The sequence below is a fragment of the Mauremys reevesii genome, linkage group 4 (assembly GCF_016161935.1).
Source record: "Mauremys reevesii isolate NIE-2019 linkage group 4, ASM1616193v1, whole genome shotgun sequence".
Classification (NCBI taxonomy): domain Eukaryota; kingdom Metazoa; phylum Chordata; order Testudines; family Geoemydidae; genus Mauremys; species Mauremys reevesii.
The window spans coordinates 29,637,831-29,662,598 of record NC_052626.1 but is presented as its reverse complement, the minus strand read 5'-3'; the positions used below and the strand labels follow the sequence as shown (position 1 = coordinate 29,662,598).

At 44.5% G+C, this 24,768-nt stretch overlaps 2 protein-coding genes across 3 annotated transcripts in view; one reads left to right on the top strand and one right to left on the bottom strand.

Annotated features, from left to right (window-relative positions):
* Positions 1 to 24,768, top strand: part of GOLGA5 (golgin A5) — a 96,990-nt gene that overhangs the window by 9,072 nt on the left and 63,150 nt on the right. The window lies entirely within an intron of this gene.
* LGMN (legumain) overlaps positions 1 to 24,768 on the bottom strand; it is a 45,414-nt gene that overhangs the window by 8,671 nt on the left and 11,975 nt on the right. For both annotated transcript variants that reach the window (XM_039535385.1, XM_039535384.1), the window contains exons 3-8: positions 9,741 to 9,838; positions 8,512 to 8,593; positions 6,149 to 6,234; positions 3,422 to 3,497; positions 2,772 to 2,834; positions 1,698 to 1,764 (exon numbers count right to left, since the gene is read on the bottom strand). In XM_039535385.1, the coding sequence (XP_039391319.1) occupies positions 1,698 to 1,764; positions 2,772 to 2,834; positions 3,422 to 3,497; positions 6,149 to 6,234; positions 8,512 to 8,593; positions 9,741 to 9,838 (472 nt within the window). The remainder of the gene's footprint in view (positions 1 to 1,697; positions 1,765 to 2,771; positions 2,835 to 3,421; positions 3,498 to 6,148; positions 6,235 to 8,511; positions 8,594 to 9,740; positions 9,839 to 24,768) is intronic.

Genomic DNA, 24,768 nt, shown 5'->3' with positions numbered 1-24,768 from the left:
TCCCTATGCAGTGTTGTGGTAGCTATGTCAGTCCCAGGTTATTACAGAGACAAGATAGGAAGAGACCAAAGACCCAAAGGTCCATCCATCTGTCCCATCTCCTGCCGTCTATCAAGTGCCCAGAGTGCAAGGGAGGTGAACCCTAACAACAGGGGATCAAGTGATCATCTCTCTCCTCCATCATCATCCTCCATCCATCTGAGGCTAGGGACAGACAGACTACCATTCCTGACCATACCCCACCTGGCTTTAGCCCATTTATGAACCCAGTCCTTTTTTTTTTCAGTCCTTTTTTAAGCCTTCACAGCCTCCCCCCCTCAACCTCTCCACAAGTTGACAGAAAGTTGCGTGAAGAAAGAAAGAAGAGAATTTTTTTTTTTTTTTTTTTTTATTGCTTATATATTTCATTTTTTTGTTGACTCCTATAGTTCTAATAGAAAATATATAAATAAATTTCTTTTATCCACTTTCTCAACATCACTCATGATTTTATATACCTCTATCATCTCTCTCCTCTTTTCCAAAACTGAAGAGTCCTAGCCTCTCTTCCTCTTCCTCCCTGGACCTCTAAACCCCTAATCATTTTAGTTTTTCTTTTCTGAACCTTTTTCTAGTGCTAGAATATTTTTTTGAGTGAGAGGAGAGACCACTACACAGTACATTGAGATAGATGGCGTACCATGGATTTATATAAGGGCAATAATATATTCTCAGTCTTATTCTCTATCCCCTTTTTAATTATTCCTAACATCCTGTTTGCTTTTTTGGGTGAGGTTTAATCTTTTATTGGACCAACTTCTGTTGGTGGGAGAGAGAAGCTTTTGAGCTACACAGAGCTCTTCTTCAGATTCAGATTCACATGCTTCAGTGTAAAGCTAAAAGATATGACCTCACCCACCTTGTCTCATTTAATGTCCCTGAACTTCCTCTTTTCCAGAAAACACTGCCACTGTAGTAATACTGTACATTATTAACACTCATTGAGCACACTAAGGTAAAAAAATCTTTAGAACAACAGCTCCATCCAACAATGTGCTATTACCGGTCAAGTATTTTCTAACACGATGGGATACCTGTTCAAAACGGTCTGCAAGTTATCCCATTACTGGGACAGGAAGTCTAATCCTAGCTCTGAAAAATTCACACACCTAAAAGACCTCAGTAGCTAAAGATATAGCACGGCATATTTTGTATGTTTGCAAGAATTTTTGAGTTCTAGGAAAGAAATTGAATGTAGCATTTGTGATATCAATATAACAATAGTTACTTCTTTGTATATACAAGTTATTTTGTTTCCAGCAGAAAAGAGTTAGAATCTGGTGAAAAGCGGGACACCAAAACTGAAGACTTTATTACCTCTTTAACAGTTTGCATTTCATAATTCTTTCCATGGTACATTCTTAATATGCTTAACCAATAATCAATTAAACCTTGCAGCTCGCCTTTGAGGGTAGGTGAGTAACATCATTTTGCAGATGGCTAAACAGAACAAAGGTTGTCAAAAATAAAGTCTCAAGTCGGTGGCAGAGCTAATAACAGAACCCAATAGTCCTGATACTCTGCTAAACCTCTAGAATAATCCCAGGACTGCCCTCAACACTTCTGATCAAGTCAGGATATGCAGCACATTGGCCACAAGAACTTTTGACCATTTCAAGCTGGGAAATGCCAGGCCAAAAAGCTGGCTGAACTCTTACCATTGATATTGTCAGCCAAATGGTTCATCATTGATCCAGATTCACATGCTTCAATATAAAACACCAGCTGTAGAAAGTGAGACATGTTAGGAAAAACCAGTGGGCTGGAGAAGAGTTTCAACTCCTTTCAAGTGGTAATTAATCTGGTCCTAAAACAGCACACTATACATAGTCCTACACATACATAAAGGGAAATTAGGTCACTTCCTGCTTTGAAAAACTGAAACAAGTGAAGAAAACTGCATTGAAAAGGTTTCTTAATGGCTTTTCTATGTACATCTCACATGGATCTTTTTGCTAATTCAAGCAGAATTCAACTAGCTGATCAGCTTTTTTTTAAATTGGAAATAATATACCATTCTGAGTTGGCTGTAGACTCAGTATTTTTGAGACATCACCACTTATACAGACCTAAACACAACCAACTATAGTACTCTGACATGAGTAATAAAAAGTCTTACTTAAGAAGGTAATCTAACAAACAGCTATAGATACCAATTAGTTTTCTTTGCTCTAAGTGACTTCACCTGTGCTGAAATGGGAATATAAATCACTTAGATAAAATAATTGGTGGGTTGCTTAATTTAAATGTTAGTTTCTGTAAGTGTCCCTTTATCCTCAGCTGACTTGTTATTTTGTAACAATAACCAGCAGTGAATCACAAGATATACACAGGCTTCCTACAGTAACAGTACACAGGGTTAAGGGTGAAAAAAGCACAATAAGCAGGGGCAGGGGTGAAGTGATAGTGGGTGTTTTTCAACTCTACTGGTGATCAAAATATATGGGAGTCACAGGACTTTGCTAAATCAGGTTATGAAACCTTTCAACACGGATCCAAATAAATCACATGTTTACTGGAAAGTAAACTGAAGATGGTCCAAAAAGGGAATATATATCCCGTTTAGATGGGCAATTGATCTAAATTTCAGGCTTTGAATCATCTTCCTCTTTAACAACTATGATTTTATTGTTTATACAATTGAGGGAAGTGCAGCCAAAGAGGTCACAAAGATGCTTCCTCTGCAGTAGTTCCTCTATTAATTTCACAACATCTGATAAACTGTTATTTACCTTTTGGTATTTTTTGTTATGGTACATGTAATAAATGGTCTTGTTCAAGTCCTTTACGTGGAGCTGTAAAATAAGAACACTTGTTTTAATACCACCTTAATTCAGCAAAATAAATTAGAGAAGAAACTCATTTCATTAGAATAAATGATTCCTACTTTTTATATATTACTGCTTCTAACTATTTGAAGATATAAATATTTTCATTGTTGGAGTTTACAAGAGAGTTGCTTGAATATTTAATGCACACTTGTACCCCTTTTGTTACTTAAATGAGTGATTTACTGTAGTTTGTGATCATCAAGTCCAAATTTAACATGGAGTTATACTTTTTACTCCCCCCTGGGAAACAGAGGTTACAATATTTACTACAATGTGCAAGATGAATAATCATGCCCACAACAGTCTGAATGATGTACTGCAAATCTGAGCAACAGAATCACACAATGAATAAATAGTCTGTCTGGACTTCAGCTTTCAAATATTAAGTATTCCATTTTATATCATGGCCCAAATTGCAGTCTTGTGTAAACTGGGAGATCAGAACATGGCCCCTTATATTCTTCCCAAGAAAAAAATAGTGTTAAGAAATTTAGATTTAGAAATATTTATTTTTATGGTAACTTTAAAAATGTTCAAAATGAAATGCTTACATCACCATTAGGAAAAGCCAGTAGTCCAGGGGCTCCGTGGTCAGTGAAATAAACAAACACATGATCCTTGGGACCACTGCCAAGAGAAATTCAGAAAATTGACTTTCTAAACATTTCATCTTAGTCTTTACATAAAAACCTGTTATAATATTGAGACATGCTGGTATTCATGACAATAAATCGGACGATGTGGTCTCATTTATACCACCTTTTCAAATGACATGCTATACTTTGGATACTTATGTGAAAAGATGAATGACTAGAAAAGGAATGCAAATAGCCAGAATCCTGAACAAAACACACACCTGTCAGGGATGGTCTTTCTAAATAATACTTAGTCCTGCCATGACTGCAGGGGACTGGACTAGAAGACCTCTCAAGGTCCCTTCCAGTCCTACAATTGTATGATTTTATGTATCTTTTAAGAGTGCTCAAAATTTTCACACTAGCAACGTAAATGGATTTAAGTGTCTTATTCTTGTAATATAAACATTTTGGGTCATTTAGTCCAAGATTAAGCTTTTGTAAAATAGTTTTATAAAACCTGAGAATCAATAGCTATTTCCATGATTATTTTTAATTTTAGGGTTAATCTAGTTCAGCTTCATAAATATATGCTGCAAATATCAGAAAACACTGGTACATTTTAAATGTGTTCTATGAATGCAATGTACTCAAATCGGGGATTTTTAACCTTCTAATCCAGTGGTTCCCAAACTGGGATTCGTGAACCCCTGGGGGTTCACAAAATGTTACAAAGGTTTCTTGGGAAAAAATTCCCTAATGGCAGACAGAGCTGTCCCTAGGAACTCTGGGCACCATGGGGCCAGCAGCCTGGAGCTCCTGGACATCCAAGAGCTAAGCAGATCAAAGCAAGCATATCACACTGAGGGGCAAAGAGATTTAAACTTCAAGACTCCTTATAAAAAATGGAAAGGGAGGTGGATATTTTTTGCTGTTTTTAAAATTAAATAGGCAGCTAGTATTGTTTTTAAAATTATTATGAAGAACAAGTTTAAGCTTTGTTGTAACGTGTGTTGTTTGCCTGGACTGCTCAAGCCCTGAATGCTTGTGTAGGAGGAACTCTTTGAGTTGGCTTCTTAAATACTTTCATGCTGGTTTAACATGATACTCCTTGATGAAACATAGGAGCCTTGTCTTATAACAGGCTTAATCAAAGTGATACAAGCTATGAAAGTGAGATCTTGGAAGAGTGTTGCTGTTTTCATAATGTAATAAAAATACTGTAATGATGATAATAATTAATAGTGTGTAATAAATGTGTCATAAACAAATTTTATATTTCCAAGATCACTGCTCTTATAATTTATACTCAGGTAAAAGAGAAAAGCCCTGGCAATATTCATTTTTAGGAGGGGGTTTGCGAGACTTGACAGTTGAGTGAAAGGGGTTCACAGGTTGTTACAGTTTGGGAACTACTGTTCTAATCCTTGATGCTCCATTAAGGTGGATTACCTACACCGATGGGAGAATCCTTCCCATCAGCATAAATAGTGTCTACACTGAAGTGCTACAGTGATGCAGCTACAGCTGGGCTGCTGTAGCGTTTCAAGCGTAGACAAGCCATCTGTATGGTAATGCAGAATAGGACCAGGTGCATTGTGGATTTTCGTCTTCCCCTGATGTATCTGGAATATTGTAGGCCAGTACCAGACATAGTTAACACAAGACTTTCCATACCTAAAAGATGTAGCAATAATAGGAAGAGATTCTAAAGATTCTTCTTTGTTGTTAAGACCCTTAATGAGTGTAACTGTGAAGGAAGACAATGTGGCCAAGCTGCTCTGAATTGTATGGTTGTATTTATCCAATTTAGGATTCTACTATTTCTCCATTCTGCTAAAATTTAGCTATTTTGCCAGATTTATGTTTGTACTAGTCTGGTTCTGATTGTATTGGATACTTAAAGGCCTTGATCTCAGAAGACCTTGTGTAGTCTGCCGCAGGGATCAGAAGGTTGTTCCATTCATGCAAATGACAACTATGCATGGATGCAAGTAAGGTTAAATACTGTCTTCTTACTGAGTAGCAATAAATGTTGGGACCCCTGCACATCCATTACCTTACTTACAACTATGCGGGGGGGGGGCGGCAGGTTGAAAATGCCCGTGTATGAGTAGCCATGGGCCTAAATGCAATTTTTAATTTGGCTAATGAAATGTTTAGCTACGTTCACCTTTTAGGCCACATTCCAGTTTAGCAATTTTGCAGCATTACAGCAATATATTCATTAATAAAAGCTCAGAACCCTTCTCAGCACTTCTAATCTTGTATTTATACACTGAATATTTTAAGCCTGAGCTATGTAGGTGAAGCCCCACGTGACTACAGCCATGTGGCAATGACCAATTGAAATACAGTCCAGCTCTGTAACTTTTCTCCTTGATTCCAATGCCAGAATTCCCCTCTCTCTCCACCAACTTGTCTGAAGTAGCCAAGTTGCTCTCTATTGTGGATATCTAGATCTCAATCCACATTATATGTGGTATCAATCAGATACACACACTTTTTGATACTAGATTGCTAAAAAAAAAAGTAGAATTGTCACATTACTAATGCCAAAGACGTAGAATAGCCATTGACAAGTCTTGCTAATCCTCAATCTGGACAACAATATAACTAAGATTTCATTTAAATCCTAACATTACTCAACATCAGCACATGTTGATCTGAATGATCATTTCCTGAACAAAACTTCTATGTTACCTTTTTAATACTTTTCCTGATCCTATGCCCTTCATTGCTTCAGCATCACCCCTCAGAACAGCAAGGAAATTTTCTGGAGTAACATCCTACAGATCAAGAGAGTTTTAAAATTAAATATGAAATACAGTAACAGTCGACTTTATTTACTCACCTAGACAGACAGGTTCTGTACAACAGAACCAACAAATGTTTTACAGTGCAGAGGAATGCTGTTGGGGTGGGCTTTGGGAGCTGGTGCCTATGATAACCATTATTACTGATCTTCATATGCAGCATTTTTCTTTTCCCGTAAAGGCTTGTCTATACAGGAAAGTTTTACTAGCTCTACCAGTATACATAAAATGATATAGATACACTAGCATAAACCCCCATGTGTGAATAAAAGTGGTTCTTTGGTTTAGCTTATCCCCCTTCCAAAGCGACACAAGCTAAACTGAAAAAGGACACACATTCCAAAATAAGCGTATACGTAGTTATATTGGTATAACTGTATCTATTTAAATTTACACCTTGGCATATGCCAGTATAACTTTCTGGTGTAAACGAGTCCTTAATCATGATGGTCACTCACTGCAGTTTGTTAAGAGCGTGGCTGGTCTTGAAAATCAGGCAACAGTTATGTGATCTCCTGCCGTGGGAGACTGGCTGAAAGTATCCTGAATTTATTATATCAAGCACAGTTCTGATCCTCCTCTGTTAAGCAACTGATTTTTCTCAATCCCTTTAAGTAGGTTTCACTTTGTCAAAAAGTTCTCACCATTTAACCTGATACCAAAGGGCTACTGCTTCTCATTTCCAGTTAAACAAGTACAAAAAGTAAGCCACGTTTGCCAAACAATATTTTTTATCCAGCAGAAGTCTCTAACTACTGGCAGGATTCAGTAAAATAAGTAACTATTTTTTTCATGAAGTTAGGAATGTCTTTGTCTGAGAAGTTAATTATTACTTTCAATGAAGTGTAGCGAAGACAAGCAGTCAGGTGACAGTATGAACAAAAATTTAAGCGCTGTTTTTATAGCTCTTGGCAACAGGCTTTATGGTTGCATACGCAGATCTCTGAGACTACCTCCAATTTAAGTACGTCTACACGGCACACCACTGGTGACAGCGTGTAGGATATGTGTAGCTACATGCCACAGTAAAAAGCATGCTGTGTCCACTGTGATGTGCAGCTACACACAGCAGTGAAAGGCTCTGGCAGTGGGAGGCAGAAGGGAAAGGCTTTGGCAGCTCCCCACTGCCAGAGCCTTTCACTGTGGGAAGGAAAGGCTCTGGCAGGGGAGAGGCAGCAGGGAGCTGCCAGAGCCCCTCCCTGCTGCTAGGAGCTGTTAGAGGCTTTCCCTGCTGTCTCCCCCCACCAGAGCCCTTCTCCAATGCTGGAGCCTTCCCCCATGGCACAGAAAGACTCTGGCAGCAGGGGGACAGAGGGACACTACACTGCTCAAAATAGCCATGTAGATGGGAGGCACTGCTTGGACATGTAGAGCTGCGTAGGCAGGGCCGGCTCCAGGCACCAGCATTCCAAGCTGGTGCTTGGGGCAGCAATCTGCAACGGGCAGCAGTCCCTGTTGTTTTGCCCCCAAGCAGCGCGCCGAATTGCCGCAGCGGGGGCAGTCCTTAGGGCGGCAGGCGCATTTCCGCGGTGGCGGCAATTTGGCAGCAGCTTCTATGTTTAGCTGTCGGGGTCGGCTTCAGCTAAACATAAGGGCACATGGACTTCCCCCGCCGCCTGCGGCGGCAATTCCGTGTGCTGCTTGGGGCGGTGAAAACTGTAGAGCCGGCCCTGTGCGTAGGGTATTCACCCACAGAGTTCAGGCTTGTCTTTACTCTACTTGTGCTTCACCATCTACGCTGCTCTTCAAACCTATGCTAGGGGAGCATGCAGTGTACATACTCTATATGCCGCCGTAAGGAGTATTCAGTGTAGACATACTCTTAGAAGCAACTTGTAAATTACTCAGATATTGGGCTACTGAGCCATACACTCAATGAGTGATTGTTTCATCAAATCGACAGTGAAATTTAATCAGTGCATGTTTACATATTGAGTTATTGATTTTTTTTTTAAATTGTAAGATTTCCCCTCCCCTCACTCTGAGCATGGTGCAGAAATAATGGAATAGTCTATTGTTATAGTTTCTGCTCCACTTTAATATGCCCTCTGTTTACATCCTGGTTAGGAAAGGTTGCCAAGCCATCTAGCTGGATGAACACCCTCCAGTGCTTTGTATCAACCAGAGGCTTAATACTCAATGTATTCAGGAATATCTAACAGCCTGGGGGGTGAAAAAAGATTTACTTGGGTCACTAGGGAACATTAAATCTCATACATATTGGTGAATAGTAGATTACTTCGGTCCTACCTCTTGTATATAGTCCTTTGGAACTCCCTTGTACACATCTGTGCCATTGGGTCTATTGATGATGATGCCTTTGGTTGGATTTCTGAAAATTAAGTTGGACACACGTATTAAGAATAAATCATATGCCATATAGTGCCAACAAATTAACTAGAAAAATATTAAAAGGTCATGAAACATCGACAAGATCAAGCCCAAATATTTGTACATATTTATTTACAAAAGCATCACTCTTTAAAACTGATTTTTGAATGATCATGTGGAGGTCTTTGTGCCTTATCAATTACATATGTCTAGCTCAAGCCCCATGAACCCAGTGGCAAGACCAGGTAAATTGTTCTGAGGGTGCAGGACATGGTCCGTGATGGCTATAATCCCTGGATTTTCAGCCTGGGTGCTTGAAATAGCCCTTGCTGGTTCTGCTTTTTAATAGTTTTACTCTCTTTTGACACCTGAACTGTTGCCAGTGCTGTGTAATTGCAGTCACTGATAGCAAAATATTAACCAGCTAGTGTCAGCTGGTTAATATTATCAATTAAGCTGGTTTATCAATTAAGGCAGCTGACTAAGGTGTGGCTGTCACTGTGCCCACACAGCTTCTAGGAACCAAAAGTTAGAGCTGAGTGTTGAAATTAGTCCAGAGTGAAGGGCTATCACTGAAACTGGGTGCAGCTGCACATAAATACTGACCTCCTTTGTACAGCATTTCAAGATTTACTCGTGAAAAGTGCAATGCAAGAGCTGGTTGCATTAAAAACGCAAATATGGCCAAAGATACCAAATCCGATGATGCATGGGAATTTCCTTTTTTCATGTAAAGTAAGCTTTGGGGATTAAACAGGCTGACAATGGCCCATAAAGATATCCACTCTATATAGGCATGTCTGTACTGTAAAGTACTACATAACAGATAATTTTTACTACGTATAATAAAAATTAAGATTGTTTACTTATATCACAACATGCAAAAGTAAGTTACCGAGGAGCTCTGAATTTACACTGCTATAACTGAGATCAGGATCTTACTCTTGAAATTTAGAAATTTGCAAGGCACACATCCTAAAGTGAACTCATTTCAGTGATGGGTGAAGTGGTCCCTGTACATATTCTGTGGAATGCTAGGATTCTTCTTTTTGAGGTGCTACAAACACACAAAGTACTATTGCTAACTATGGAACAGGAAAAAAATATGCAGTATATGGTTTAATATTCTTGCCATGTTCTTCACTTACTCATCATTATCTGCAATGTCATCATACATCATGACAATGATCTGTTCATCTGGAATTCCATTTCTGTGTACAATCTGGTAAGCATGGCATACATCAGCCTGAAATAGAGCAGAATGTCCTTGTTAATCTTTGGGAACAAAAAAAAAAATCACTTTATAGGCTTTTTGTCTAAAAGAAACTCCGGACCAACATCCTCATCTAAATAACAGGATTTCACAATTGTCACTGTGAAGCCTAAAATGTCTTGAGTCAGTGTGAAGGGATGAAAACAGTTACAATCATGGCTGAGAGCTCCTTCTGTTCAGAATATCACCAGATTCTATCGTCGCTGTGAGAACAGGATGGAATGTTGGAGTCCAAAGGTTCGGTGGCAGGTGGAATGTGGCAGCTGATCAGAGAAGCTGGGGATTGCAAAAAGATGCTTGTGCCTCCAGCCAGGGCAAGCTCTGTGCACAGACTTTGGGAAACATGTACAAACAGCAATACTTCTCCCTACAACATGGTGTATGGGAAACAAGGGCCCCATTTTCAGCTTTTTTTACACACATGACTTTCTGAATGACACCCGTGCAACAGCATGGGCTTTCAGTAACTACTTGTAAATATAAAGGATTGAGAGCCTCCGGAAAGCCTGAGCACACAGCTGTCATCAAAGGCTTAATGGCTTTCTCCTAGCCTGCCACTTTGACCATGTCATCCCTCTTTTTGCATCCCTCCACTGGCTTCCTCTTCTCCATTGCATCAAACATAAACTGCTTATATTCACTTTCAAGGCCCTTCAAAGCCTGTCCCCACCCTACCTATTATCTCTTCTTTTCAATTGAAATGTCAATTCTTATCTTTGATAGGCCAGTAATACCCAGGGCCGGCTCCAAGGTTTTTGGTGCCCCAAGCAGCGGGAAGGAGGGGGGAAAAAAAAAAAGCAGCCGCGATTAGCGGCAGCTACACCGCGCCGCTTTCTTCTTCAGCGGCAATTCGGCGGCAGGTCCTTCCCTCTGAGAGGGACCGAGGGACCCACCGCCAAAGTGCCCGATGTGCCGCCCCTTCCCCTTGGCTACCCCAAGCACCTGCTTGCTGAGCTGGTGCTTGGAGCCGGCCCTGGTAATATCAGCCTTCATCACCCACTTGTTAAACTTTCAAACAAGCACATTAGTGGTTTCTCCCAGGCTGCCCTCCATGCTTGGGAGAAGCCTCCTGTAAACATCTGCAAAACTAATTCATTATCCACCTTCAAATTCCTCCTTAAAACTCTTTGCTATAATACCTACAAAAAACTTGACAATGGGTAGGCAGCTGAGACCTCTGCCTATCAATAGAGTCTTACTGTTTCCTTGTGCCACCCAAATCTATTTGTCTATATCAGAGGTCCCCAAACCGTGGGGGGCACCCCACTGGGGGAGGGCATGGAGGAACATTCAGGCGGGCACGGCTGAGGCCTGGGCCAGCCCCCAAGAGGGGTGGGGAGGGAGGGCCACCTAGTTCTGCTCCTGGCCCCAGCCCCACTGGCCCAGCCCCCAGCTGTGACCCCAGCCTCAATCCCCTTACCCCTGTCCGCATCCCTCCCTCCAAGCCATGGCCCCGCTCCCAGCAGGCTCTGGGGGGGCACAGACCCTGTAATGGGGGACGCAACCCTGAAAAGTTTGGGGACCACTGGTCTTTATCCGTTATCCACTGTCAACTAAGGTTGTAAACTTTTTGGGGCGGGAACAATATTTTTTATTTGTACATCGCCTAGCACAGGGGTTCTCAGGACAAATTTTTTGGTGGCCTCAGAGTGCGGCCACCAATTCTTGCTGATGGCCGCTCTCTCACTTTTTCCTAAAATACTTGATTAGCTTTAGGATAATCAAATAAATATGCACATATACACGTCCAAATCGTAATTTATTTATTGCTAGCTAGTAAGTCTGTTGTGAGAAGTGATACTAGTATGTTTGTTAATATCACTTCTCACAGAAGACTTAATCAGTCCTGGCAAATTAAGCCATGGATGGAGGGTTGGGGGAGGCAGTGGGGTCCAGGGGAGATGGGGCTGGGAGAGGCAGTGGGGGCCTGGAGCCTGAAGCCCTGCGACCAGACCGCTGAGAGCCCCATGGCCAGAGGACAGGGTCCAGGGGCAGAGCCTGAAGCCATGTGGCCAGAGCCTGGGGCCTGCCACTGTGCAGCCAGAGCCCAGGCCTGGAGCCTGAAGCTCCACAGACAAAGTTTGCTGCCCCACCACCCCAGGGCTGAAGCCCAAAGCCTGAGCCCTGCCACCCATGGGAAGGTGGGGAACTCGCTGGCTACCTACTCCTCCAGCATTGTGTCCCACATGACTCCAGACTGGGACAGGGCCCGACCCCTGCTGCTGGCCCCAGCATCCAGGAGCAACAGGGAGGGGAGGGGGCTCTCCTTTGCACTGCTCCCATCACAGCCCAGGAGGCTGTGGGCACAAGAAAAGCCCCTAGTGGCCACATGCGGTAACGGTGGCCGCATTTGAGAAACACTGGCCTAGCACAACAGGGTCCTTCTCGTCCATTACTAGCACTCCTGCCTGCTATGGTAATACAATGTTTTTTTCCAATCAGGGCTTGGAGCAATTAGATTATAGCACAGAAATGGCTACTGACAATAATAGTACCCATCGCTGTACAATTAAAATCCAATTGCCCAAGTCCTGATTGGGGGAAAAAAGCCATTAATTACATGAATGTTTTTGTAGCGCTTTCTTATGCACAATAGACTTCAGTGAAAGGTTACTGGGAACATAATGCCTTCTGCAAAGAAATCTAAACTAAAATCCCATGCACTGAAGGCCTGATCCAAAGTCGAGCCGAGTCAATGGAAGATTCCCCTTGACTTCAGTGAGCTCTGGATTAGGCCTTAAATGACTAAGTGCTTGGCCTAAACAGTTATGATTTATGTGGTCTGACATCTGAAAAATTAACTTGATCAGCGTTTTGAGCTAGGAAAGATTCTCTCCCACCTTATTACACATTCTTTGTGGAATAACTCTAAGTATCTTAAGGGTATGTAAACAGAATTTCTGTGAAAAAATAAAATACAGAATTTCTAATCAAACTCTTGCCCTTATTATAAACAGGATATGAATGTGCAGATTTCCTTTAAAGAGAGACACGGCTGCTATAGTTAAATCTTTTTTTATAACAGAAATTACAATGTACATTAAAGTGATCTTGTATTAAAAATACACGCCTCCACTAGGAAAGCACTAATATTTTGTTTTAGAAACTTCCCTCACCATCAAATTATTTTAGCTCTACAATCTGTTGATGATTTAATGGACTACTGACAAAATAAGTCTCCTCTACCCCTAGATAACTATGACATTTTCCAGAAATGCATTTTTCAACATTTCTGTGGAACTTCAAATAGCATTACACCAAGAGAGGTTTTCTTTCAGGTTATGCTTTGTGTGGTGGTGGGGTTTGTTTTTCCTTTGTTTGTTTTTTAATTCTAACCCCCTTCCTATGATCTAGTCCGGAGTGAGCAAACTTTTTGGCCCGAGGGCCACATCTGGGAATAGCAATTGTATGGCAGGCATGAATGCTAACAAAATTGGGGTTGGGGTGTGGGAGGCGATGATGGCTCTGGTTGGGGGTGCAGGCTCCAGGATGGGCCAGAAATGAAGAGTTCAGGGTGTTGGAGGGGGCTCCGGGCTGGGGCAGGGAGGTGGAGTGTGTGTGGGGGGGAGGGAATGAGGGCTCCAGCTGGGGGTGCAGGCTCTGGGGTAGGGCTGGGGATGAAGGTTTTGGGGTGCAGGAGGGTGCTCCAGGCTGGGACCGAGGGGGTTGGCGGGTGAGAGAGGGATCAGGACTGGGTCAGGGGCACGGGGAGAGGCTCAGAGGTGCAGGCTCCAGGCGGCACTTACCTCAAGCAGCTCCCAGAAGCAGCTCCTGGAAGTCCCTTGTCCAGCTCCTACGCGAGGTGCAGCCAGGCAGCTCTGCATGTTGCCCGGTCTGCAGGCACTGCCCCTGCAGCTCCCATTGGCCGCGGTTCACAGCCAATGGGAGCTGTGCGGGCGGCGCTTGGGGCGGGGCAGTGTGCGGGCGGCACTTGGGGCGGGGCAGTGTGCAGAGCGGAGCCCCCTGGCTGCCTCTACACATAGGAGCTGGAGGGGGGGCATGCCGCTGCTTCCAGGAGCTGCGCAGAGTGGCCCCCGACCCCGCTCCCTGGCTGGAGCTTCAGAGGGGGGCAATCCCCAGACCCTGCTCCCCAGCAGGAGCTTGGGGGCCGGATTAAAACGGCTGGTGGGCTGCATCCAGCCCGCAGGCCATAGTTTGCCCACCTCTGATCTAGTCAACGTTAGGAACGTTGCACGGATTTAATTAAATCAATCCAATTAAACCAGAAGAAACTCCTGACGTAGACATTGAAACATGATTAAACTTCACTTTTATTGGTTTATCTTAAATCAGTAATTTATTAGCACATGCAAAGCAAAGTTTAAACTGGTTTAGGAGTGTCCACATTAGGGGTTTGACCTGGTTTAATTGGATCAATTTAGTTATACTAGTGAAATGTTAATAATATAGGAAAAGCCCTGTCTTCATAGTCTAGTCTGACACAGAGAAGGAGTGGTAGTTGTGCAAGATTCCAGGAAAAGATGAGGTACATTCCATGTTTTTAAAAAAAATCTGCTATAGCACAATCTCTTCACATGATTTACTTTGGAAATCTAATCGTCCTTGCTAAAGGAGTTATATTTCCTATTACATCAGACTAGATTTTCTTCCACCCAGCTCTGTAAACTTAAATATTTATATTTCAACATAGACATCTGTATGACACTTCACCAGTCCCTGCCCCAAACTGTTTACATTAAACACAGATCTTGACAACAGACAAGAAAAGAATAGGAGAGATCAAGGTAAAAATGTAAAATATGAAGCGGACGTGTGTGAGGTTTGCTAGGGAAAAAGAGAACTGGAAAGCACTAATCTGTGCAGTCACTCTTCTGACCTTGAAATCCTTCCCAAAGATCTACGTCTTCTGTGGTGCCTAAAGTAAATGGCTATGGGCTTAGCTTCACAGGGAACTCTATCAGAATAACCATACCAGTATAACTAAACTACACAATACTGACAAACTAAACTAGAGAAAGGCACTCTTATTTCGGAATAAGTGCGTCTGCACTAGGAATTATACCAATATAACTATAGTGGTATAATTTATAGTACATTTCCCTGTAAAAACAAGCTCCAAACTGATGGACAACAAAAACTTCTGATGTACAAATATTCTAACCCAGAACCATTCAATTGTGGACATAACTAGCCTTTGTAAATTGGTTTGTATGAATTTCCTTGGTCTTCTCTCTTCTTCTCCTTATTACTTGTTACACTCACTTACTACATCTTGACTTAATTAGATGGTAAAACTTTTTGGGGAAATATCTTTTTACCCTGTGATTGTAAAACACTAGGCACAAATGGCACCTCATCAGGCCTCCATGTGCTCCTAGTACTACTGCTACTAATCAGAATAGAGGTCAGTTGAACAAAGGAGGGGATATTTTGGGAGACATTTAAAAGGCAAAAAGTGAGGACTTGCATATTCTGTCTTAGGCCTTGTCTACATTAGGCTTTGCCTGTATAGTTAAACCATCAAAACCTTATCATGTGGATTCAGTTATATCAGTGAACTGTGTTTATACGGGTATAGTTTATTCCAGGTTGTGGAACTAGTATAAGCACAGGTATACCAGTATAATTGTATTTAGGCTACAGCTGGTACTGGTATAGCTATATCGGTTTTTAAAAAAACCACACTCCTAACTGACATAGCTATGCTGGTAAACTTCTGTAGACTAGGCTTTACATCATATTAATCTAGATAGGGCAGCAGCCTCAGCTAGATTATTTGCCACTTGTTGCTCCTGTTATACCCTCCTCCATACTGTGGCCGTTTCTCCTCCCCCAGCATTGCTTCAGCATCTTTTCTCTGCACTTTTCAACCTCCTCCTCAGCACTTTGGTGGCATTACTACCGCTTGATATGTCTAAAATCTCATTTTGATTACTTATCTTCCCCCAAACACATCCTCCTGCTCTGTTCTCATAGCCATATTTGTTGTTTGCGTGACTGTTTTTACTCCTTTCGGTGTTAACACCACATTTTATCATTTACATTTCTTGCATCTGCTCTCTGGAACTCCTTTTCACGTTATTCTGTTCTATATCAGTTCTTAAACCAGGGGTCAGCAACCTTTAAGAAGTGCTGTGCCGAGTCTTCATTTATTCACTCGAATTTAAGGTTTCGCGTGCCAGTAATACATGTTAACATTTTTAGAAGGTCTCTCTCTATAAGTCTATAAATTATTGTTGTATGTAAAGTAAAGAAGTTTTTTAAAATGTTTAAGAAGCTTCATTTAAAATTAAATTAAAATGCAGATCTTATCAGTTTAGTGCAGTGGTTCTTAACCTGGGGTGCACGCACCCCCTGGGGCAGGGCTGGTTCAAGGATATTTTGCGCCCTAGGCAAAACTTCCACCTTGCGCCCCACCGCACATCGGTTCATTGAGGGGCCAATCCCAACGGGCTTTTATAGACCCCAGGGGCCAGGCTGCCCAGGGGCTGCTCCCCAGACCAGATTCCCCCCTTCCCACCCCCTGAACTCCCCTGGAGGGTGCACAGCCCTCCCCACCCCACCAAGGTGGCCCCCGCCCCGAGTCCACTCACTGGCTTTGCCGCGCTTGGGCCGCTGCAGCAGCTCGGCTGGGAGGAGCCGCCTTCCGGAGGCACCGGAGAGCCAGAGCATCCCGCTTGTGGCAGCAGCAAGCCCCAGCCATGGAGGAGCCAGCGCGGTGCGGGGGGCAGCAGCCCTGCAAAGGCGGAGGCGCTGCTAGCGGGGAACAGCTGCGCCCCCCTGCCCAGGCTGTGGCCTGGCACCTTGCAGGGGGCTCCTGCAGGCTGCAGTGGATGCATGCGAGCGCCAGCCCCCATGCGCCCCCCGGCTCCTCCTTCACCTAGGGTTACCATATTTCAACAATCAAAAAAGAGGGGAGAGCCCTGCCCTAGCCCCACCCCCATCCACTCCCTCCCACTTCCCATCCTGATGCCCGGGTCAGAGCCCCCAACCCTCCCCCTGCTCCTTGTCCCCTGATTGCCCCCTCCTGGGACCCCTGCCCCTAACTGCTCCCCAAAATCCCACCCCCTACCCAAGCCTCCCTGCTCCTTGTCCTCTGACTGCCCCCTCCTGAGGCCCTCCCACCCTAACTGCCCCTAGAACACTACCCCCAACCTGTCCCCAGACTGCCCCAACCCTTATCCACACCCCCACCCCCGGACAGACCCCCGGGGACACCCACGCCCCATCCAACCACTCCCCACCCCCTGACAGGACCCCCAGAACTCCCAACCCATCCAACCCTTCCCCTACTCCCTGACTGCCCCCTGGGACTCCCCTTACCATACCCATGCTGGTCAGACGCTGACTCCACGTGGAGTGCTAAGGCAGCAGGAGGGGGGAGCTGTGAGAGGGGCAGCGGCGGCGGCGGCTCACACTTCCAGGAGCCGTAGAACCCAAGTGTGGTGAGGAGGGAGCCCGGTGCCCCCCCCCGCGGGGGGGCTCCTGCAGGAGATGCATGAGGGCGGTGGTCCCCGTGTGCCCCCCCAGCTCCCCCCTCGCCACTCTCGGGCTCTGCGGTTCCCGGGAGTGTGAGCTGCTGCCGCCACCCCTCCCGCAGCAGGCTCAGGGCCCCGCGCCCTGGCGGCTCTCACTCCAGAGGGCCGCAGAACCCGAGCACGGTGAGGGGGGAGCCAGGGGGCACGCCTACCGCCGGTCTGGGGTCCCGGCCACCGGCCCCGCTCAGCCTCTGTCGGCCTGGGGTTCCAATTCACTCAGCCGGCCGCACGCTGAACGGGGCCTGTGGCCGGGACCCTGGCTGGCAGCCACGTGCCAGGCAAAATCGGCCCGTGTGCCAAAGGTGGTACGCATGCCGTAGGTTGCCAACCCCTGTCTTAAACAGTCCTCATCATTAAAGTATCTTAAGTAGTACCTTAAGAACCTCTGGGTGGGGGGGCAGATTGTGTGTGCAGTATTTGTTTTGGAAGGTTTTTTAAATTATATGTACATTCAAAGCAGACTAGAGCAACTCATTTTCTCATCAATGTCCTTTCCAGTACACTTTTTTTTTCTTCATAGGACTCATTTACCGCAGTGGAAATAAGGGTGATGCCAACCATTCAGGTGTTAACACTGTAAAACCTCAGTGCAAAACACTAGCTCTTTTCTATAAAACAATATAATTGATGCAGCTTCCTAACCATTGTCAGCTGCTGTCTCTGTACATTTAGGGCTTATCTACATGGAGAAGTCACACCCACACAAGATAGGGTGTAAATTTAAACCACTGTCATACCACCACAACTCCTCATGGGCTACTTTTATTCTGGTAAAAGAAGGTCTTTTTCTGGTTTAGTTTGTCACTTTGGCAGCAGTTCAAGCTATGCCAAAAAAGCACTCTTATTCCAGAATGAGGGAGATACTGGTGTAATTACACTGGTATAACTGGAAAAATATTTCATACAGGTATACCCTTAGATGCAGCCCAAAATAAAGCTACACGTAAATCACTGACCAACTCTTCGGAGATTTCTCAATCACCACAAAAAGGATGACTGAATCCTTTGTGAATAAGATGCCAATCAGATCTTTGAAAAAACTGTTCATAAAAACATCAATTTTTGTCTAAAATAGGCCAAAGTTTTCAAGTGAGTAGTGATTTTTTGGGTCCCCAAACATACTTTAAAGGAGTCTGATATTCAAAATTCATAGGTATCCAGTCTCTAAAAATCAGATCCTTTTAAAGCATCTCATTTTGGGGTCCCAAAGGCCAAGTCTACTTAAGAGTCTTTTACCAGCACATGGGTGAGTGCAGAAACACTGAGGACACAGTAATTCAGCTATGGTTTCCAGTGGAGATGCTCACACCTGGGTGAGGCTGATCTAGTCCTCAAAATTCTGGGTTAACTGTGCAGTGTAGACATAGCCTCAGTAGGAATTAAGGCACTTTTTAAAAATAGTAGGAGACAGTCTTTTTAATGACAACTGAATTCACTTGTTTACTCATTGTTCAGAGAGAAACTGCTGTCACACTCTGTTGCCTGGAAGGAGACTGGGGTTTCTCCACTGCACCTTAAGCTTTTAGGTTTCCTCATTTCTTCCTCAGCTGCATTTGCATAAAGAATAGAATAAGAAGGCATGCATAGCCAAGACTTTCAAAAGCAGCTAGTTATTTTGGCCAGGTCCATGGGCGGCGGGCAAACATGCCCTAGGGGGAGGCTAGCCCACGACCCCTCCCTCCTCTGCCTGAGGCCCTGCCCCTTCTGCTCCCCTGCCGGAGCCCAGAGCACACCGCCCCACCATTTGCCCCAGTGATAGGCAGGCGGGCAGCATGGCCAGAGTGCCCCCGGCCCCAGCGCTGGGCAGGCAGCACGGCCGGGGAGCCCCCAGCCTCAGCATGGTCCCAGTGCCTGGAAGATGGGTGTCATGGCAAGGCATGGCCTTGCGCACCATGGGCCCCAATCTGCCTTCCCCAGCTCTCAGCCGCAGAAGGGAGCAGCAGGCAGGAGGGGGCCTGGTGGAGCGTGGGCAGAGCCATGCTAGGCAGTTTGGGGAGGCATAGCCTCCCCTGCCTACAATACCCATGGCCAGGTCTATATTTGAAAAGGCTTGTCAGTATGGCTATACAGATAAAAAGGCCTGCTAGCATTGATGCAGCTTATAGTGGCAAAAGAGTGCTTTTGCAGGTGTAGCTTGGACCAGTTTGGTGAGCAAAATAAGCATTTGTGCCAGTATAACTGCATTGAGAATAGGGCTTTTGGCAATTTACAAATGTCTCAAAAAATCAGCCCTAAGTGACATTCTGGGGCATGCACAAGTGGGGGGAGAAACAGTGGCACGGGCCCCCCAATAATTGTCAGGTGCACAAAACTCCTCCAGTCCTGGGGTAGCGGTTGCAGGGATAGGAGAGTGAGCGTCTCTCAGCCCCGGGGCCGTGGTGATAGAGAAGGAAGAGCGAGCCCTGTTGGGCCAGGGCAGGGGGTGGGAGGGAAGAGCGAGCTCCTGCCAGGGCCAGAGGAGGGCTGAGGTGCAAAGCACGGCTGGATGTGAGCTGCGGCTGGATGAGGTGCCGCCCTCTCCCGGTGGGGGCGACGAGCTGGACACAAGCTGGGCCCTTCCTGTGGATCACCCCAGCTGCAGCGGGGTCTCTTGCCTCTCCCCCTCCATGGAGATGGGGGCAGGAGCGGTGTTCTACCTCAGCCAGTGCCGGCAGCTGACTTAGAACTAGTGTGGACCAGGGGAATCCGACTGTTTAAAACAAAGCCTTGCGAAGGCCCACGGTGGGTGTTGACGCAATGTGATTTCTGCCCAGTGCTCTGAATGTCAAAGTGAGCAAGCCCCAGCAAGGGGGGACAGGAAAAGCGGGCTCCTCCAAAGACTGGGGCGAGGGGAAGGCACAGAACATGCACCCCCAACCAAAAGGGGTCAAAGTTAAATTTCTGCACATACTCCTGCTGACATTACTATGGCCAGGTCTACAGTCAGTGCTTTTGCTGGCACAGCTGTGTCAGCCTGGGGCACTGGATCCTGACTGGTATAGCTGTGCTGGTAAAAGCTCCTCATATAGGCACAGTGAGATAAACAAAACTTTGTTTTACCCATACAGCTTGTTTTGTTCATGGTGAGTGGTTTTACTATACAGCTTTGCCAGCAATCTGCATCCACAATAGGAGCAGGGGAGAGGGGGAAGATAGCTCAGTGGTTTGAGTATTGGCCTGCTTAAACCCAGGATCGTGAGTTCAATCCTTGAGGGGGCCACTTAGAGATCTGGGGCAAAAATCAGTACTTGGTCCTGCTAATGTAGGCAGGGGGCTGGACTCAATGACCTTTCAAGGTCTCTTCCAGTTCTAGGAGATTGTATATCTTCAATTATCATTTTGCCAATATGCTATACCAGTAAAGGGCTCCTTGTATAGAAGCTGGTAGACTCAGCACATACTGGCAAAGTTTCTAATGCAGACCTGATCTTACCCTGTTCATGTTTAACAACAATAGCTTTTAAATGGTCTCCTTTAAACTTGAAAGTCAAAACCACCTGTGTAGGGGATAAGGAGGGATGGAGTTCCCACCTTTGTGGTGGATGGCTGGCTGAAGCTACTATGGCTAATAGTGTACAGATTCCACTATGGCTGCATCTTCATCATGGAGATGGAAACCAAAAACATTTTATAAATGGAAGCTTTAGACTCTCCCCCAGTATGTGAGAAAATCCCTAAATACAGCATGCCCCCCTATCCTCTAATATTTCATTAGTGTTGGTATCAGGCTGTGTGTTTTTTCTGCAAAAATCAAGCTGCAAAATCTCTCAAGTATGTGTAAGAATTGCTGGCTTCACTATAGTAAATCTTTAGGTTTTTGTCCTATTAAAGGAACATTGCTGTGATCTGAAGTAATAAATGAGGGGCTATAACATCTTTGATAGTGAAGTATTCTTATAGCCAATATCTATTAAAAATGTCAACTATTTCTAAAAATACCTGCTGCTGTTTCATTAACCTCCCTAACTGTGCTCTACTGGTTCAATAGCCTGATCTGTATTAGGGACACTTTAGAAAGATTTCCCAGTTGCTAACATTGGTTTAATTGTAACAGTGTTAGCAACATTGGAAACACTAGTGTAGACAAGGCTGCCATTACAGCGTTCATAACCACATCCATTAGACTTGTTCCTAGCAAGTTAGATGACAGGGTGCTAAAAATGACACCAGCAGCAAAACTAGCTGTCTACCGTAGGGATCCTAATACAGTAAAAGCTTTTCTATCTGGAATGTTACTCAATGTATATCTTTTCCCATTTAAATGGCACACCGTGCTGGAACGCAAGGTAGGGGGAAAGTGCAAAACTGGTTATTTTTAGCAAATTCCAAGACAACAGATTTCAGATATTTTATGTACATTTATTTTTGTCTTCAGCATTTGAATTTTCCTGGAGGAGGATTTCACTTAATTTTCTTCAGCTGTTTTCCCAGAGATAAAGACCTCAGATTCTATTGCCACCTTTTATAGCAGTGGTTTTCAAACTGCAAGCTGTGACCCTGTGTAAGGCACTGGGTCACGGCGGCTAAAAGTCCTGTCAACGGTGCTGCTTGGCTAAGGCAGGCTAGTCCCTACTTGTTCTGAACCCAAGCTGCGCCCCAGAAGCAGCCAGCAGCAGGTCTGGCTCATAGGCGGGGGGAACCACAGGGCTCCACGCGCTGCCCCCGCCCCAAGCACTGGCTCCTCATTCCCAATGGCCGGTTCCCAGCTGGGCAGGGTGCCTGTGAGCAAGAGTCACACAGAATGCTTGCGTGCCTCCGCCTAGGAGCTGGACTTGCTGCTGGCCGTTTCCAGGGTGCAGCGCGCTTCATGATGCCAGGACAGGCAGGAAGCCTGCCTTAGGACCCCCGCTACACTGCTGACTGGGAGTCACCTGAGGTAACCTTGTGCTCCAATCTCCTGCCCCAGCCCTGAGCCCCCCCCAAACCCACAGCCCCTTCCTGCATCCCAAACCTCTCAGCCCCAGCCCATAGCCTGCACTCCCAGCCCAGAGCACCGACCCTCTGCCCCAGCCCAGAGCCCCCTCCCACACCCTGAACCCCTCATTCCCAGCCTCACCCCCACAGCCCTCACCCCCACACCCCAACTGTATGCTCCAGCCCTGGGCCTCTCCCACACCCAAACCCCTCATTCCCAGCTCCGTTGGGTCATGGGCATCAACAATTTTCTTCAACTGGGTTGCCAGAAAAAAAAGTTTGAAAACCACTGATGTAGACAGAGCTATTCCTTTTGACATAGCTACTGCCTCTTGGGGAGGTGGATTAACTATGCCAACGGGAAACCGGTCTTCACTTAAGCACTACAGTGATGCAGTTGAGCTGATGCAGTGTTTTAAGTATAGATCTGCCCTGAATCTATTGACTTACAGGGTGTCCTGCAAAGCCTATCTATTTCCCTGGACTTCTGGGGAGGGATGATATAATGTCTGGGTATTTTCACAGAGATTGGTCCATGTTCTTTATTTGTTTATACTCTGGTGGATTATATTGTCATTTAGGATGGGCTGTTGTGAGGCCAACTGCATGTTTGTTTTATTGGGTGTCTCTTCACCACCATTAACTGACATTAGCCTAGCTTGAGCAAGAGCAGTCACACTGCACAACACAAGATGCAAAAAACCCAGAGATATTAGTATTAGTGCCACATATGTGAGTGCAAGTGCTATAAATTGAGCCACTCTCTCTGAGAACTTGTCTGTCCTTTTTGGGCACCCATGGAGAATTGTGGAAGGCATTAGAGGATTGCAGAGTAGTCAAGTTAGCAGCTGCTGAATTGTGCTAACTCAAGGTTTACTCTATACCCCGACAGGCCAACTATCTTGAGTTAAAACCACCACCACTCCTGAGTTAAGGGGGTTTCTATGTAGAGGGACTCCAAGTTAACTTTACAGCAGGGACAAGCTCATTACTTTGGGTTGTGTATGTTTTACAAAAATGTCAAGGTGCCAAGATGATTTGTTTATGAAAGATGAAAATAAATGAATAGCTTAAGTCTTGGCTTTATTTGGAACTAATTCCAATTCAGCCATCATGTCCAGAAACTGTAGCTTCAAGGTGCAAATTGCTAAAGTAGGTAAGGAAAGCAACAATTTGCACTTGCCTTGCTTACAGCTGGGGTTTGCAACAGTGTAGTGACACCAAATCTCAAGTATACAAAAGGCCTTAGATTACTTGAAACTATAGGTTCATATCCTACCACGGATGACTCATTCCTTCATCCTTACAAGGTACAGTATGGAAACTGAGTTCCCTGTAGTAGTTTGTGTATGGAATCTTATATATTTTAAAAGGTGAGATCTCATCCATTCAGCATGGATATCAAAAATCCCACGGTACTTTATAGAAGAGGAGGGTTAGCTTTAGAGTCCTTGATCAAACGGTTTGTTCCTTCCCCCACTGTTCTGTAGCATGTTGTGCGCTAGTAAGTTGCTGGGGGGAGTTGCTGCAGGTGGCTACAAGATGCATTTCAGTGATGCTGGACAGAGATAGCATGCAAAATGGTTTGAAATAATTCAGTTGAAATAAAAATGGTTGAAATACAACATTATGTATAAATGTACATTACTTGAAATTTGCAGCTTGCATGAAGTGTAAATGGACTGTCTGCCTTGGACACCTGAGCTGTTAAACATGGTGGGGGGGGGAGTGGAAGTGTGGCAATCTTGGTATCTTACTTGACAAAATAAGCTGTGGGTGATCATACTTTAATGAGTTAGCAGCAGCAATTGAAGTAAACCTTAAGCTTTTGAAGAATAGCATTCAGTGAGGTAATGAAAGCAGACAAGCTATGTAACATATTGCTGAGAGGACAATTCAATTTGCACAGACTGGACTGTATGTGCAGAAATATTTCATTAACAGGTAGAAGATGTGATGTATTCCTCTTCAATTTCTCTGCCAGAAATAGCAACCAAGTTACACAAAGCTGCCAAATGAGCAAAGGATTTGTTTAAGAGATTTAATACCTAGCTGAATTACTGTCACTAGGATAAAAATTCTATCTGCAGGTATAGTCTGTCACAACACTATCTTTAACACACCTTCCTGTGGAATAATTGAGCTCATTCCTGGGTGGCTCTAGAATTCCCTTTTATCTCCACCAAGCAACTCAGTGTCATATGTGAGCACTTTAAAGTATTTTCAAGGATTTCTAGTAAGAGAGGAAGCATGAGATTGGGAGTCAAGACCCAAGTTCTAGTCCGAGCTCTAGCTCATGACTTAGCCAAATCATTTAACCTTCACCATATTTCAGTTTATATCTGGAAACTGGGGAACAAATACTTACCTCAAAGGTATGTTGTGAGGCATAAACAATATTTATATCATGCTCTGAGATGGAAGGTGTGATAATAGTCTAAAGTACAATTTTGTTCCTTTAGTTAAAGGTTAGACCTAATGGGCAACTGGTTTTGATTGGTCTCACAAGGT